The sequence below is a fragment of the Pongo abelii genome, chromosome 1, assembly GCF_028885655.2.
Source record: "Pongo abelii isolate AG06213 chromosome 1, NHGRI_mPonAbe1-v2.0_pri, whole genome shotgun sequence".
Classification (NCBI taxonomy): domain Eukaryota; kingdom Metazoa; phylum Chordata; class Mammalia; order Primates; family Hominidae; genus Pongo; species Pongo abelii.
Genome location: NC_071985.2, coordinates 21,551,218 through 21,568,368, shown reverse-complemented (window position 1 = coordinate 21,568,368; position 17,151 = coordinate 21,551,218). Strand labels below are relative to the sequence as shown.

The 17,151-nt window shown below is 52.0% G+C and overlaps 1 protein-coding gene across 1 annotated transcript in view; it reads left to right on the top strand.

Moving 5' to 3' along the window:
* WNT3A (Wnt family member 3A) overlaps positions 1-16,841 on the top strand; it is a 55,438-nt gene extending 38,597 nt beyond the window's left edge. The window contains exons 3-4 of the mRNA XM_009236585.3: positions 6,231-6,496; positions 14,550-16,841. Of these exons, the coding sequence (XP_009234860.2) occupies positions 6,231-6,496; positions 14,550-15,029 (746 nt within the window). The 3' untranslated portion in view covers positions 15,030-16,841. The remainder of the gene's footprint in view (positions 1-6,230; positions 6,497-14,549) is intronic.
* Positions 16,842-17,151: the final 310 nt, after the last annotated feature.

Sequence of the window (17,151 nt, the reverse complement as noted above, 5' to 3'; positions counted from 1 at the left end):
CCTTGTTACTTTTGGTGATGCCATGCCTCTGGCTCCTCTACTCTTCCCTGTCCCTCATGCCCCTGAGACCTCTGAGGAGCACAATTAGGCATTTTGCAGAACAGCTATCAATTTGGGTTGGTCTGATGTCTCTCGACGATTAGATGCAGGCTGTGCATTTTGGGCGAGAATACCTCGAAGGCTATATGTGGCCTTCACGCATCATCCCTGGAGCCACAAGGTATTGTGTGTCCCATTTCAGGCAAAGTTAACTCAGTCCCCAGCATAAGGTGGCATCTGCCAGGCTTCTCCAGTGCACAGTTAAGGCTTTTCTCATTGTGCTTGATAAACACTGTGAGCAGTTGCAGAACCGCTTAGAGACCTTGTGGCTTCAACTTTAATGCAAGCTCTCTTTGCCAGAACATAGGGTCTCACGCTTTTCTGGCCTGTGGTCTTGCAGCCTGCAGCTTCTACTTCGGCCTCGGATGGGGGTGTCTGTCCTGGGATCCGAGCCTCTCTGCAGAGACTTCTTCTCTTCAGTCTTCACGAGTGAATTGAAGGCCTGCTCCAGGGTTTTCTCAGCTGGCAGGGAGCTCCACCTCCACATGTGATGGAAGAGAAAATCAAGGTTCAGCCAGCTGGTGACCAAACTGAGCAAGAATGAGCTCTTTTCTGTCCAAGTGGAAGCCCTGAGCACCACCCGCCCTTGCCCTTGAGTGTGTCTGGCTACTGGGGCTGTTTGCCTGAGTTTTGATAAGCAGGGATCTCAAGGCCCTTGTTATGGGCAGGGCACGAGTGAGGCACAGAAAGCCCTAGCCGCAGGCTCTGGTTCTCCACTTACCAGAAGCTCAGGAGCAAGAGGGAGGGGCTGGCCTTGGAGACAGACTTGTAGTAGCCAGGCGGTGAGGTGGGAAGGCAGGCTTAGCTGGGGTAGGTATTCAGGGCGTGGGATGCCCAGGTCATTTGGGAGTGAGAGGGTCCGGCCGGGAGGGCAGGTGGAGCTGTGTGCCATGCATGAGCTCCAGGACCACCCAGGACACTCCTCAACCCTGCCTCTCAAGCTGCCTTAGAAGGGAAGCAGGGCAGATGGCAGGGGAGGGGGTGCTGACTAGGGAGGGGACGACCTGAGTCCTTTAAAGACAAGAAGAGGCGCTCAGACCTGGAGGCTTAGAGAGGAAGTGCTCTGCATCCAGCCACACATGTATTCACTCAAGGGCAGTGGGTTCAGCAAAGGCCCTTCCAGGCCCGTCTGTGAACTGATCAGTTGTGTTAGGGAAGTAACATGGAGTCGGGGGTGGGGGCTTTAAGTTTCTTGGAGAGGTGTGGAGGAGGTGGCTGCCTACCTGCTCCCTGGGAAAGGAAACAGCGAAGGTTGCATGATGGGCCTGGGTGCCTTAGAGGGGCAAGGGTGGGCCTGCTCTGGGTAGGCTCAGACCCTCCTGGTTCCCTGACTCAGCCCAGGGTTCCTGCCCTTCATTCTGGCCCCAGGAAATATCTATGGGCTGGGACTTGTGCTCCAGATTGGAAATCAAAGGTGAGCCAAACAGTCCCTGCCCCTAGGCAGCCGGGGCTAGGGAGGGAGTCAGTGGGCAAATCTTCCTGGTTGGGGAGGGGCAGCCAGGTGTAGAGGACACCCGATCCCTGGCCGCTCCCTTCAGAGCAGGCAGGGGCACAGCAGGTCCAGCCTGAGCCAAGGAAGGAACTGGAAAGAGCCCAAGGGGAGGACAAAGGGCTGAGTGCGGCCTGAGGCCAGGGAGTGGCATTGAGGTCAGGAGAGGAGATAGATCCAGAGGGGGCCTGGCATGGCCAGATTGGCATTGGGCGAAGACCTCAGCCTGCAGATAGTGTGTTGCGAGGGAGAGGTGTGCGTGTGTGTGCATGCGTGTGTGTGCATGTGTGTGGTGCACATGTGGAGGGGTGTGTATGTGTGTGCATCTGTGTGCATGCATGTGTTGGTGTGTGGTGGGTTGTGAATGCATATGTGCATCCATGGGAGGTGTGCATGTGTGTGGTGTGTATGGTGTGCTTGCATGCATATGGATATGTGTGTGCATGTGTGTGTGTGCATGTGCACGGGGTGTGCATGTGGGGTGTGTGTGTGCATGTATGTGTATGGTATTCATGTATGTGTATGTGTTGTGTGGTGTGTGTATTTGTGTGTGTGCATGTGTGTGGGGTGGGGTGTGTATATGTGGGGTGTGTGCATGCATGTGTGTGCATGTGTATGGTATGTGTGGTATGCCTGCATGGTGTGCATGTGTGTGTGGGATGTGCATGTATGTGAGTGCATGTGTATGCTGTGCTTGCATGCATGTGCATATGTGTTCATGTATGTAGTGGGGTGTGCATGTGTGCTTGTGTGTGGTGGGGTGTGCATGTGTGTGCATGTGTGTGATGTGTGCATGTGTGTGGTGTGCAGGCCTATATGTGTGTGTTTGCATGTGTGTGTGCATGTGCATCAGGTGGGGTGTGCGTGAGTGTGTGGTATGCATGTGTCTGTGTGTGCACGCATGTGTGCATGTGGTGTGCATGCATGTGGTGGAAGAAGGAAGCTGGAGGCTGGGGCCTCCTAGGGGCCTCTTCATGGCAAGGTGGGAGATGGACCCACAGCAAGAACCAGGAGGGGCAAATTGGCTGAGAGGCCCCAGGGCCACCTCAGAAGGCCAGAGCAGCCTGGGCGGCTGGGGCTGTTTCAGGACTGGACAGTCTCCGGCCAGCAAGCAGAGCCCTTCCTGAGCTGGTGGTGGGAAGTGGATACAGAAGAAATGGAGAGTTTTCTTCTGGGCTTGTGGCTGGATGCAGTGGGTGTCCAGGCCTGACTTGGACAGGGCCCCAGGGAGGGGACGGGGCTGCTGGGACCTGCCATCAGGGGGCTGTTGGCCAATCCACAGAAAAGTCAACCAAAGCAGGCCCGAGGGGCTCGGGGCTTTGTCAGCAGCCAGGGGGACGCCGGTGCAAAGCCATAGCCTCAAATACCTTCCACTTTGTATGTTCTTGGTATGGGAGCAAACGTGCGTTCTTCTGTGCTGGCTGTGTGTGGATATGTGTTGGGCCGTGTGGGAGCGTCTGAGTGTGTGCACACTCATGCCTTTCTGTCCCTGCCGGCCTGGGCTCAAGGGCATCACAAGCCCCAGGGGCTGCTCTCTCGGTCCTCTCCTAGGCAGCCTGCAGCCACGTGCCTGTGTCCCTGAGTTAGGCCATTCTTGCATTGCTATAAACTATATAACACTTGAGGCTGGTAATTTATAAGAAAAGATGTTTAATTGGCTCACAGTTCTGCAGGCTGCACAGGAAGTGTGGCTCTTGCTTCTGCTTCTAGGGAGGCTAGGAAGCTTCCAATCATGGCGGAAGGCAAAGGGGGAGCAGGCATGTCACATGGTGAGAGCAGGAGCGGGAGAGAGAGTGGGGGAGGAGGTGCCACACACTTTTAACAACCAGATCTTGCAAGAACTCACTCGTAATCTCGAGGACAGCACCAAGCCATGAGACCCACTCCCCAATGACCCAGTCACCTCTACCAGGCCCCACCCCAGCCCTGGAGATCACAGTTCAACATGAGATCTGGGCAGGGTTAAATATCCAGACTACATCAGCCCCATCCACCCGAGGATGAAAGCTCCCTGGATGTCCAGGTGGCAGAGGAGGTCACAGCCCCCTTTGATGACTCTGTTGTGACCCTAAGGGGTCCACTGCGGGCCTCTGCCAAGGAGGAGCAGGGGACACAGTGGGACATAGCCCTGTATCCCCGCCTTGTCCCATGGGAGGACCCTGGCTCCAGGAGAACCTCAGGCCTCCTTCTGTCCCCATAGAGAGGGCCCATCGGAGTTCCCTTCTCCCTCCTGCTCTCCCAGGGTCTCAAGGGAAGAGAGAAGGTCAGAGCCAAGGAAAGGTGGGGGCTCAGGATCCTCCCACAACAGAAGCAGAGACATGGAGGAACCTGCCCCAGGGCACACCCAGCCCCCAGAGGCCAAGCCGAGGCTCAGCGGCTCCAAAGCCCAGATATCTTCTTGCTAGGTCTGTAAGATCCCTGCCCAGAAGCAGGTCAGGCTCTTTCCTGGTTGGCTCCCTGCTAGTTCCCCAGCTCAGACTGCAATGCTTGGCAAACAGCAGGCACTCTGTTCCTCACCTGTATCGGAAGGTGGGTCCAAAGTGAGTGCCTGTCTTTTTTTATTTTGTTTTTTTGAGACAGGTTCTCACTCTGTTGCCCAGGCTGGAGTGCACCGGTGTAATCATACCTCACTGCAGCCTCGAACTCCTGAACTCAAGTGATCTTCCTGCCTCAGCCTCCAGAGTAGCTGAGATTATAGGCCCCCAGCCCTGAGTGCCTTTTATCAATGGAAGCAGGGCCTGGCCAGGCCCGCCCCCTCTCCTCGCACCCTTGCAGAAGTGTCTGCACACACCCACCCTCAAGACACGGCTCATTCTTTCAACCTGTCTGGGGAAGACTGGCTGGGGGCCTGGCCTCTGCAAAGCCCACACCACCCCTCATTCCCATCCCCTGATCCTAGCCTCCAGAGCTTTCTCCTAAATTCCAGCCCTCCCCTACCACCCTTCTGCACAAGCAATGCCACTTCCCCAACTTAGCCTCTATTTCCCCATTTGGGGAAGAAGGAAGCTGTGTACAAGGACCCAGGCAGCTCCAATGTCAGCAGCGGCAGACACCCTGCAGCCTTCCAAGCTGGAGGCAGGGGCATTTGGGGCACTGGGGCTGGCCCTGGGGAGGTGGGCGCTAGAAGTCACTGGTGTTGAGAAGATTCCAGAAGAGGCGGCCGTACAGCTGAGCCATGCAAGTGCCGGTGCTTGGGGTGGAGGAAGGAAATGGCAAGAGGCACAGCAGAGGTGGGCAGTGTGCGGGGTGGAGCCACACTCTGGGGTCTGCGCCCCAGGCTGTCTGGGCAGCAGAAGGAAATGGCTCTTGTCTGGTTTTACCTGCCTTCGTTCAGTTATATGATTATTTTGAGATCCTTTGTGCTATTTTTCTTGTTATTCCTAAATTAAATGCTGTTATGGACTTGCCACTGTTTTTTAACCATCCCTGTTGATGGACATTGGGGTACTTCCAGTTTGTGGCTTGTGTGAACATTTGCTTACAAGTCTTTGCACAGACATGGGTTTCCTCTGGGGCAAACCTAATGGCTGGTGTACGTTTACCCCTGAAGACAATGCCAAAGTGCCTCCCAAGGGGACTGCACCTTTCCCCTCCATCCAGCTGTGAACAAGGGTCGGGGTCTGATTTCTCCACATCCTTGCCAACACTTGCTACTCTTTGACTCTTTGCAGCCATCCCCGTAGGTGTGAGGTGGCTCCTCATTGGGTTTTTTGATTTGCACATCCCCAGGATGGGTGATGTCGACCATCTTTCCAGGTGCATGCTGGCCTTCCTTGTGCCTTTTTTTAAAAGACAGGGTCTTGCTCTATCACCCAGGCTGGAGTGTGATCATAGCTCACTGCAGCCTCAAACTCCTGGGCTCTAGCAATCCTCCCACCTCCGCTTCCTGAATAGCTGGGACTACAGGTGCACACCACTGCACCTTGCTAATTTTTAAATTTTTTTGTAGAGATGGGGTCTTGCTACATTGCCAAGGCTGGTCTCAAACTCTGGGGCTCAAGCAATCCTCCCACCTCTGCCTCCCAAAGGGCTGGGATTACAGGTGTAAGCCACCTTGCCAGCTGTATGTTTTTTGAGACAGGGCTGGAGTGCAGTGGTGCTATCCTGGCTCACTGCAGCCTCGACTTCCTGGGCTCAAGTGGTTCTCCCGCCTCAGCCTCCCAAGTAGCTAGGGCCACACCCAGTTAATATTTTTAGTTTTTGTAGAGAGGGGGTCCTGCTATGTTGAAAAGGCTGTCCTGGTCTCAAGCAGTCCTCCTACTGTGCCTCTCAAAGTGCTGGGATTACAGGCATGAGCCACTGTACCTAGCCAAAGTTGATTGTTAAAAAGAGCCTGGTACCAACCTCCCCTCTCTCTGGCTTCTGTCACCATGTAATTTCTTGCACACACTGGTTCCCCTTTACCCCCCTTTCCCTTCTGCCACAAGTGGAAACAGCCTGAGGCCCTTGCCAGAGGCAGTTGCTGGAGCCATGCTTCTGTGTAGCCTGTAGATCCGTGAACCAAGTAAGCCTCTTTGCCTTATACACCACCCAACCTCACGAGTTCCTTTATAACAATGCAAATGGGCTAAGACCCCTGACCTGCCCAAGGCTGTCCTTTGAGCTGAGCCCTGTTAACCCTGCATCTCTCCTCTCTCTACAGCTACCAGGGAGTCAGCCTTTGTCCACGCCATTGCCTCAGCCGGTGTGGCCTTTGCGGTGACACGCTCATGTGCAGAAGGCACGGCCGCCATCTGTGGCTGCAGCAGCCGCCACCAGGGCTCACCAGGCAAGGGCTGGAAGTGGGGTGGCTGTAGCGAGGACATCGAGTTTGGTGGGATGGTGTCTCGGGAGTTCGCCGACGCCCGGGAGAACCGGCCAGATGCCCGCTCAGCCATGAACCGCCACAACAACGAGGCTGGGCGCCAGGTAGGTTCGCCGCCCGCAAGGGTGCTTGGGAAAAAGGAGCCTCCTCAGCAGGGTGTGTGCCCTGGTTCTTTGCGGCATATGGCCCGGTGAGGCAGGATGGTGGCCAGGCTGAGGGTCTTCTCGACCCCTGCCTGGGGTGTGCGAAGCTTAGCACCATCCAGCTGCACCACAGCATCCAGTGTGCTCCTGGGGATGGCGAGCCCACCTGTGAACTGGGGTAGCCAAGAAGGAGGGATGAGGCAAAGGCCTGGTCAACAGGAGCCCCTGCAGAGCCCAGGGAGGGAGACAGCCAGGCAGCCACAGAGACAGGGAGGAATTCTGCAATGAGGAAATGCAGGCACACAAGGTGACCCGATGTCAAGGACAGCTGGCAGTAATTTAGGGGGACGGAGGCTGGGAGAGCCTCCCAGGCAGCCTGGAGGTGAAAGACAACAAGTGACTTGGTCTGGGCAGAGTACAGAGTGTAATGGAACAAACAGTATCTTGATGTGGAGAGGCCAACCCAGACCAAGCCGTGTAAAGCTTCGTGAGCCTGTGTCTTATTCTGTCTGTGCTGCTACAACAAAATACCTTAGACTGGATAATGTATAAACAATGGGAGTTTAGTACTCACAGTTCTGGAGACTGGGAAGTCCAAGGTCGTGGTGCTAGCAGATTCCATGTCCGGTGAGGGCTGCTCCTCATGGATGATGCCTTCTGTGTCCTCACCCAGGGTGTGGATCTCTCTGGGGTTACTTTTATAAGGGCATTGTTTTAGGCCATTCTTGCATTGCTACCTGAGACTGGGTAATTTATGAAGAACAGAGGTTTAATTGGCTCACGGATCTGCAGGCTGCACAAGCTTGGTAAAAGCATCTGCTCAGCTTCTTGGGAGGCCTCAGGGAGATTCTACACATGGCAGAAGTGGAGTGGTAGCAGGCACGTCACATGGGCCATAGCAGGAGCAAGGAAGACAGAGTGGGGGAGAGGTCGCCATGCACAGATCTTGTGTGAACTCACTCACTATCATGAGGACAGCACCAAGCCATTCATGAGGGATCTGCCCCATAACCCAAACACCTCCTACCAGGTCCCACGCCCAACACTGGGGATTACACTTCAACATGAAATTTGGAGGGGACACAGATCCAAACCGTATCAGGCACGAATCCCATTCATGATGCTCCACCCTCATGACTTGACTTGATCACCTTCTAAAGGCCCTACCTCTTAATGCCGTCACCTTCAGGGTAAAGATTTCTTTTTGGGGGGGTGGGGACACAGAGTCTCACTGGATACAGTGGCACCATCTTAGCTCACTGTAGCCTCCACGTCCCGGGTTCAAGCGATTCTCCTACCTCAGCCTACTGAGTAGCTGGGACTATAAGCGCATGCCACCACACCTGGCTAATTTTTGTATTTTTAGTGGAGATAGGGTTTCACCATGTTGGCCAGGCTGGTCTTGAGCTTTTGGCCTCAAGTGATCCACCCACCTTGGCCTCCCAAAGTGCTGTGATTACAGGTGTGAGCCACCGTGCCCAGCCGAGGGTAAAGATTTTAACCCATGAATTTTTGAGGAACACTAACATTCAGACCACAGCAGCTTGCTAGAAAGGACGTGGTCAGAAGATCAGTGGATGACCAAGGGATGAAAGATGGCTGATGGGCAGTGACGGGTGTAAGGACCAAGTGGCGTCCACGGGATTTAGCAACATGAAGATGGCAGCTGACCTTGGCTGTAGAATCAGGGGACCACAGAGGGGCGAAGAGTGAACAGGGGATATTCACCTTTTAACAGTGAGGAACTAGATAACTCAGACTAATCTTCCTGCAGAAGACAACTTCAGATGCAGGATGAACTATAAAAAGCACCCTGTTAAAAGTGTGGAGTCCCCATAATTACCCGATTCATGATAGATGAGGCAGTGCAGTGCCATGGGAGAAATGGGCTTTTCAATAAATGGTGCTCAGTCAACTGGGTGGTGCTATGGTCTGAATGTGTCTCCCAAAATTCGTATCTTGTAAGCTTGATCCCCAGTGCAACAGTCTGGAGAGGTGGCACCTAACAAGAGGTGTTTAGGTCGTGAGGGCCTTGCCCTCATGAAGGGACCAATGCTGCTGTAAAAGGGCTTGCAGAAGAGGGTCTCTCTCTCTCTATTACCTTCCTGCCATATGAGGACATGATGTTCCTCCCTTCTGGAGGATGCGGCATTCATTCAGGGTGCCCTCTTGGAAGCAGATAAACCAAGCCCTAACCTGTCAGCACCTTGATCTTAGATTTCCCAGCCTCCCAAACCATGAAAGAATACATTTATCAATTACTCAGTCTTAAGTGTTACGTTGTAGCAATACAGCATTGACTAAGACAGATAGCAACATGGAAAAAAAATAACCCTGGCTTGCTACCTCACACCATCCGTAAAAATCAATTACAAATCTCAGTGGGAAAGGTAAAACAATAAAACTTTTCAAGAAAATATAGAATATCTTTGTGACCTTAGAAAAGGCAATGGTGTCTTAAATAGTCCAGAAATCACTCACATTGAAAGAGAAGTGGAATAACATAGACTATACTCAAATAAAGAACTTTCATCCATAAAAAGACACCACTATGGGACTGAAAAGGCAACCCATAGAGGACACCATTCACATCCATCCATCCACACTCACATATGCAGCAAATGTAGAGAAGCTACAGTAGGAAAAGAACTCTGCAGACTAAGAAGAAAAAGATAGACAAACCAATGGGAAAATTGGCCAAAAAATTAAAAGCCATGTTATGAAAGAAAATACAGAAATTCCAATACCTATACCAAAGGTGCTCAATGTTATGAGTCATCAAGAAAATGCTGTGAGAACCTATGTCCTGGAAAGAGAGAGAGGAGGATGGGGGTGTCTGAGACACCGGTGTTCTGGGGCAGGTAATTTGTAAAATTTTGTATATTTTGCACTTATGACACATATTTTTTGTATGTCTATTATACTTCCATAAAATGATTTTTAAGTGTCAAATAACTGACCATCTAGTGAGGAATTAGCAGCCCCTGATCCAAGAGAAGATCCCAAGCCTGGTACCTGGGGTAGCTTTTGTCTAGAGGCCATTTGCTGACCTGGAAGAGACTACAGAGGTTGCACTGCATTTCCAGCAGACTCACAGAGCTAAGGGGCCCATCAAGGGTGCAATCTCTGGTAAATCCTTCCTCAGTGTAGGCTGTGACCCTGAAGAGCAAAGCCAAGCCAGAAGTAGTCTTGTCCTGTGCACATGGGCAGACTAGAAATCTCTCAAAACCTGAACTTGGATTAAGGTAATCCCAAATTGCTGGTACTCCCATACACCTGGAAAAAGCAGACGAAATCCTCTTTGGAGAAGGATGATATCCCTCCTCTAAGCCTATAAATGTTTCTATAATAATTTTTTAGAAAACACAATGTCGGCTGGGCGTGGTGGCTCACGCCTATAATCCCAGCACTTTGGGAGGCCGAGGTGGGCGGATCATGAGGTCAGGAGATCAAAACCATCCTGGCTAATATGGTGAAACCCCGTCTCTACTAAAAAATACCAAAAAAAATTAGCCGGGCGTGGTGGCAGGTGCCTGTAGTCCCAGCTACTCGGGAGGCTGAGGCAGGAGAATGGTGTGAACCCAGGAGGCACAGTTTGCAGTGAGCCAAGATCACACCACTGCACTCCAGCCTGGGCGACAGGCGAGACTCCATCTCAAAAAAAAAAAAAAGAAAAGAAAAGAAAACACCATGTCCAGCACACAATCAAAGATAATCTATCACATGATCTGATGACACAATGAGTTTAATCAGAAAAAAAAAAAAAACACACACAAACAAGTACACAGGGAATTCAGATACTGGAATTATTAGACACAGACTCTGAGGGGAAAAATGCTTACTTAGGTTCACAGAGCTAAAACACAAGTGTGAACATTGCATCAGGAAACTAGAAACTATAAAAATAATATAATAGGCCGGGCACGGTGGCTCACACCTGTGATCCCAGCACTTTTGGAGGCCAAGGCGGGTGGACCACCTGAGGTCAGGAGTTCGAGACTAGCCTGACCAACATGGAGAATCCCCGTCTCTACTAAAAATACAAAATTAGCCGGGTGTGGTAGTGCATGCCTGTAATCCCAGCTACTTGGGAGGCTGAGCCAGGAGAATCACTTGAATCCAGGAGGCGGAGGTTGCAGTGAGCCAAGAGTACACCATTACACTCCAGCCTGGGCAACAAGAGCGAAACTCCATCCCCAAAACAAACAAACAAACAAACAACAACAACAAATATATACATACACAATAGATTTGGAAAATAATTACATAGAAATTGCAGAACTGAAGAAAAAATAAGGACTTCCAGTTAAAGATGAGAAGCTGAACACTTACGTCTGCACTCTCCTGGAACCCACTAAAATAACAATAAATTAATTTTAAAATAAATAGATATGTAGAGATAAATATAAATAAAATATAAATAGATATAAGTAGAGACAGGTAATAGTAGATATAGATGATAGATATAAATAGATATAAATGGTGCATAGAGATTATACATAGATATAGATGCTAATATAGATAGGATGGATGGATAAATAGATTAGATAGATGGATGAATAGATAGAGATGGATACTCATGAGAATACAGAAAATAAAGAGGAAACAATGGTAACAAAACTTTGAAAGCTAAAAGCAGATAGATGAATACTCAAGCAGACTCAAGAAAACTGAGTCTTAAGCCAGTAGAGAAGAAATTTGAGAACCAGTCTAGGAATTCCTAGTGTCTGATATCTTGAGAATTTGAGATAAATATGGTGCTGAAAACAGGAAGATTGGTTGAAAGACAATTTTCAGAGTACTTTATAGCCCACTCACTCCACTACCCAACTCTTTGTAGCCAGGCAGCAGCCTCTCCTTTCCCTGTGGCTGAAGCCTGGAGGTTTGTTTTCTGCAAAGCACAGGTGTCTGATCTGAGGGACGCCAAGCGCATCTCAGAGTGAACCTTTCAAAGTGAAAATTTTCTCTCTACATATGGAAGTTCATGCCTTTCTCTCTCCTCCTGATTTCCTAATGCTAGCTGTGAACCCTAGTTATCCTCCAGGCAAGAGGATGGAAGATTCTGCTCTGGGGACTCTGACCAACTCAAAAGAGGAGACTTCAAGATAGTGACTTGTGGAAGGTCCCAATAAACCGATGCAGCTAGATCACTCTATAGAGAGGACCAAAGTTGACAAGTCTCTCCCATATACAGGAACTTCCAATAAGATTTTTAGTGTCCCATTTTTAAATACGAGCAGACAGCCAAGGATCATCAGACCTCTGAGGAAGGACTCTAACAACAATAATGGCAAAGTCCAAAACAAACAAACTCCAACAAAATTTACGGGAAAGAGACATTGTAAAGAGAGATGAAACTTCAAAGGATGATCATTAATATCCCCAAAAGATAAAACACTATATCCATGAAATTGGAACAGGATGGTAATTTTAAACACTCAGGTTACAAAAGAGCTCTTAGAAATTAAAAATATGATAACAGAAGCAAAATCCTCAAATTGAAAGATAGTTGAGACACCCTCCCACAAGACAGAAAAAAAAAGACAAAGAGATTAAAAATAAGAGCAAGGAGAAGATTTGGAGGATCTGTCCAAGAAAGACAATGACAAACAAAAAGAGGAGGCAGTCAGCAAAGAAAGAAGGCAGGAAGCTTCCTCAGAACTGTGGAGCACAGGTTTCAGATCAAACAGGCCCACTAAGTGACGAGAACAACAGAAGAAAAAGATCTACTGCAAGACACATTGTTGTGAAGTTCAGAGCCTACTACATAGAACAGCCCTCCAAGCTGCCAAGGAGAATGTATGGGCTTCAGGATCAGGAATCAAAATAGTACCAGACATTTTGGGAGCAATAATGAAAGCTAGAAGAAAACAGTAATAATACTTTTCGAACTCCAAGATGTAAAAATGATTTTAAGCCAAGAATTCACTTCCCAGCAAAACTATCAATTAAATGGGATAGTAGAAAAGATTGTTTTTAGACATGGACATTTCAAAAAATTTACAAGGCCTTTTCTGGGAAAAAAAAATCTGCAAGAAAATGAAATTGATAGAATAGCTGATGTGTTTGGACATCTTGAAGAGAATATTTAGATAAGTAAGGGAGAATTTGAGGCTGAATCAGTTACAGGTACATTGATAACACCAACTACAAAAAGTCATTTAGGAAAAAAAAAGTCATCATAATATATGACACTTAAAGTAGTCCCAATACCACCAGCAGTGAATATTGATATGAAATTAAGCTAGTTTTTAGGGCAGGAGGGGTTGGTGGTTGGGAAGTGTGCATCAGTGTGGTGGAGTAAGGAGAGAAAACTAACTGCCACCCACCATGGCGAGAGGCCAATAAATAATGCCTAATGCTGAAAAATCAAGAGGTGTCAAGACAAGTGTGTTAATAGAGTTGTAGACATTGCAAGGGGCTGCATGTAGCACCAGAATTCCTGTTTATCTAAACGGGTCTTGGAAACTGTTGGACTCCTTAAAGTATGCACCTATATAACTTTGATCCAATATAAAACTAAAACAAAAGAGGAAATAAAATGGATATTAGATAAACTAGACTGGGCAGGGTGGAGGATATGTTACTCTACAGATGCCCATAGGAAGCAGTCAATATCAGAGGGAGGAGTTCAAGAAAGAGCCCGAAGGGGACGAGGAGGAGGCAGGATTGGGACCCAGAGCCCAGTTGAAGCCTTAGATTAGAACTGTCCAATAGAAATAGAATGGGAGCCACAAATGGCTCACAGATTATTATAATTTGTCCCACAAATGACACAAAGATCGTTGTAAATTTTCTAGTAGCCACATTTAAAGAGTAAACAGGTAAAACAAGTTTTTTTGGTTTTGGGTTTGGTTTGGTTTGGTTTGGTTTGGTTTGGTTTGAGACGGACTCTCGCCCTGTAGCCCAGGCTGGAGTGCAGTGGTGCAATCTCCGCTCACTACTACCTCCCCCTCCTGGATCAAGCAATTCTGCCTCTGCCTCCCAAGTAGCTGGGATCACAGGTTCCCGCCACCACGCCTGGCTAATTTTTGTATTTTTAATAGACACGGGGCTTTGCCTCGAGTGAGCCACCCGCCCTGGCCTCCCAAAGTGCTGGGATTACAGGCATGAGCCACCATGCCTGGCCAGAAACAAATTTTAATACTAAATTTGATTTAACTCAGGATAGCCAACATGCTATCATTTCAATAATGTAGTCAGTATTAAAATTATGAATGAGCTGTTTCTCATCCTTTACTTACACTAAGTCTTGGGAATCCAGCATGCAGTTGGCACTTACAGCATTTCTGAATTTGCACTGCCATGCCTCACGGGCTCCTGTCTGGCCAGTGGCTGCCACAGTGCAGTGCCACCTAGACTGTTCTGATGTTCACATGCCCCTTCATGCTCACCCCTATCCCTTCCCCAAAGAAAGAAGGGAAAAGAAGCTGAGTTCTCCACTGCCCATAGAGGAAACCGTTTGCTCCTCAGCCAGGTCCTGCCCCATCCCCCAACAGCCTTATGTCTCGACATTGCCTTCCTCTTCCTCTGCAGTCCCCACACAGTGACCAGCTTCCTGGGCCACTCTCATTACTCATGCTCAGGACTCCTGCCTTTCCACCCAGCCATATACACCTCTGGGCAGCGTGCCTGGGTCCTCAGGGTCAGAAGGAACGCCTATCCCCCTGCATCCCTGCACTCTGACTGCTGTGGCTTTTCGTGTATGGCACCCCACGCTGCAGCTCTGTCCTTCATTCACTCCACGCTAGACAGTGTAGAAGTACTCAGCTAGGAGACGGGGAGAGGGGAGCCCCCCAAGCCCTGACCTGGGAAGGCTTGGGTCTGGCAAGGGAGCAGGCACCAGTATCTGCACCATAGGAAGGGGGTGGCCCTGGGGCCCTGTTTGGGAGTCTGCCCCCTCTGCCCGGGGGCTTTATGGAGCAGGCGGGCTGCAGGCGACATGTAATGCTGTTTCCTCGGGGAGACGCACCAGGGGGCCGCCCTGACGCTGGCTCCTGCGCGTGCCCCGCAGGCCATCGCCAGCCACATGCACCTCAAGTGCAAGTGCCACGGGCTGTCGGGCAGCTGCGAGGTGAAGACATGCTGGTGGTCGCAACCCGACTTCCGCGCCATCGGTGACTTCCTCAAGGACAAGTACGACAGCGCCTCGGAGATGGTGGTGGAGAAGCACCGGGAGTCCCGCGGCTGGGTGGAGACCCTGCGGCCGCGCTACACCTACTTCAAGGTGCCCACGGAGCGCGACCTGGTCTACTACGAGGCCTCGCCCAACTTCTGCGAGCCCAACCCCGAGACGGGCTCCTTCGGCACGCGCGACCGCACCTGCAACGTCAGCTCGCACGGCATCGACGGCTGCGACCTGCTGTGCTGCGGCCGCGGCCACAACGCGCGAGCCGAGCGGCGCCGGGAGAAGTGCCGCTGCGTGTTCCACTGGTGCTGCTACGTCAGCTGCCAGGAGTGCACGCGCATCTACGACGTGCACACCTGCAAGTAGGCACCGGCCGCGGCTCCCCCCGGACGGGGCGGGCCCTGCCTGGGGGTGGGCTTTTCCCTGGGTGGAGCAGGACTCCCACCTAAACGGGGCAGTACTCCTCCCTGGGGGCGGGACTCTTCCCTGGGGGTGGGGCTCCTACCTGGGGGCAGAACTCCTACCTGAAGGCGTGGCTCCTCCCTGGAGCCAGTGTCTCCCCTCTGGCGGCTGGGCTCCTCCTGAATGAGGCGGAGCTCCAGGATGGGGAGGGGCTCTGCGTAGGCTTCTCCCTGGGGACGGAGCCCCCCTGGACAGAGGCGGGGCTACAGGGTGGGCGGGGCTTCTCCTGGGTGGGACAGGGCTTCTCCTGCGGGGGCGAGGCCCCTCCCAGTGAGGGCGTGGCTCTGGGTGGGTGGGGCACTAGGTAGGCTTCTACCTGCAGGTGGGGCTCCTCCTGAAGGAGGCGGGGCTCTAGGATGGGGCAGGGCTCTGGGGTAGGCTCCTCCCTGAGGGCGGAGCTCCTCCTTAGGAGTGGGGTTTCATGGTGGATGGGGCTTCTTCCTGGATGGGGCAGAGCTTCTCCTGACCAGGGCGAGGCCCCTTCCACGGTGGCGGTGGCTCTGAGTGGGCGTGGCCTGCATAGGCTCCTTCCTGTGGGTGGGGCTTCTCTGGGACCAGGCTCCAATGGGGCGGGGCTTCTCTCCGCGGGTGGGACTCTTCCCTGGGAACCGCCCTCCTGATTAAGGCGTGGCTTCTGCAGGAATCCCGGCTCCAGAGCAGGGAATTCAGCCCACCAGCCCCCTCATCCCCAACCCCCTGTAAGGTTCCATCCACCCCTGTGTCGAGCTGGGAAGGTTCCATGAAGCGAGTCGGGTCCCCAACCCGTGCCCCTGGGATCCGAGGGCCCCTCTCCAAGCGCCTGGCTTTGGAATGCTCCAGGCGCGCCGACGCCTGTGCCACCCCTTCCTCAGCCTGGGGTTTGGCCACCCACCTGACCAGGGGCCCTACTGGGGAAAGCCTGAAGCGCCTCCCAGCCCCCAACCCCAACACCAAGCTTAGTTCTGGGAGAGGACAGGGACTTCGCGGAGGCAAGTGACCAGGCCCTCCCAAAGAGGCCCGCCTTGCCCGGGCTCCCACACCGTCAGGTCCTCCTCCCAGGGAACTGGCTTGCTGCGCCCCAGGCCCCGCCCGTCTCTGCGCTGCTCAGCTGCGCCCGCTTCTTTGCAGCTGCCCAGCCCCTCCTCCCTGCCCTCGGGTCTCCCCACCTGCACTCCATCCAGCTACAGGAGAGATAGAAGCCTCTCGTCCTATCCCTCCCTTTCCTCCGACTGTCCACAGCCCCTTATAAGGGAAAGGTAGGAAGAGGGGTCCAGCCCCCCAGGCTGCCCAGAGCTGCTGGTCTCATTTGGGGGCTGTTCGGGAAGTTTGGGGGGCATCAACCCCCCGACTGTGCTGCTCGCGAAGGTCCCACAGCCCTGAGATGGGCCGGCCCGCTTCCTGGCCCCTCATGGCGGGACTGGAGAAAACGTCCGCTTTCCTGGAGTCAATGGCCCGGCCCCTCCTGACTCATCCGCCTGGCCCGGGAATGAATGGGGAAGCCGCTGAACCCACCCGGCCCATATCCCTGGTTGCCCCATGGCCAGCGCCCCTCAGCCTCTGCCACTGTGAACCGGCTCCCACCCTCAAGGTGCGGGGAGGAGACGAGGCCAGGCAGGGTGCCCCAAGAGCCCAAAAGAGGGCACACCGCCATCCTCTGCCTCAAATTCTGCGTTTTTGGTTTTAATGTTATATCTGATGCTGCTATATCCACTGTCCACTGGAGTTAGACGAATAGATGTGTTGTGTTTTTTTTTTCCTTTTCTTTCTATGAAAGAAATTATTTTAGTCATAGCTTGTGAGTTTCAAACAATGGGAAAAGTGAAAAAAGAGAAGCCATCAAGGCTGTGGTCTGGGCTGGATGTTTGGTGGTGGGTCAGCACGGTGTTGAAAGAGTAGAGAAGATGCCCACTCAGGGGCTCAGGGCCTGGGTCTGGGGGCAGGGGGATACCCCAGGGCCATGATGGGCAGGGGACCTCCAGAGCTGGAATAAGGATAGCCAAGCTGAGGAAATGAAGGAATGGCCACTGGCACCAAGGCCTGGAGCAGG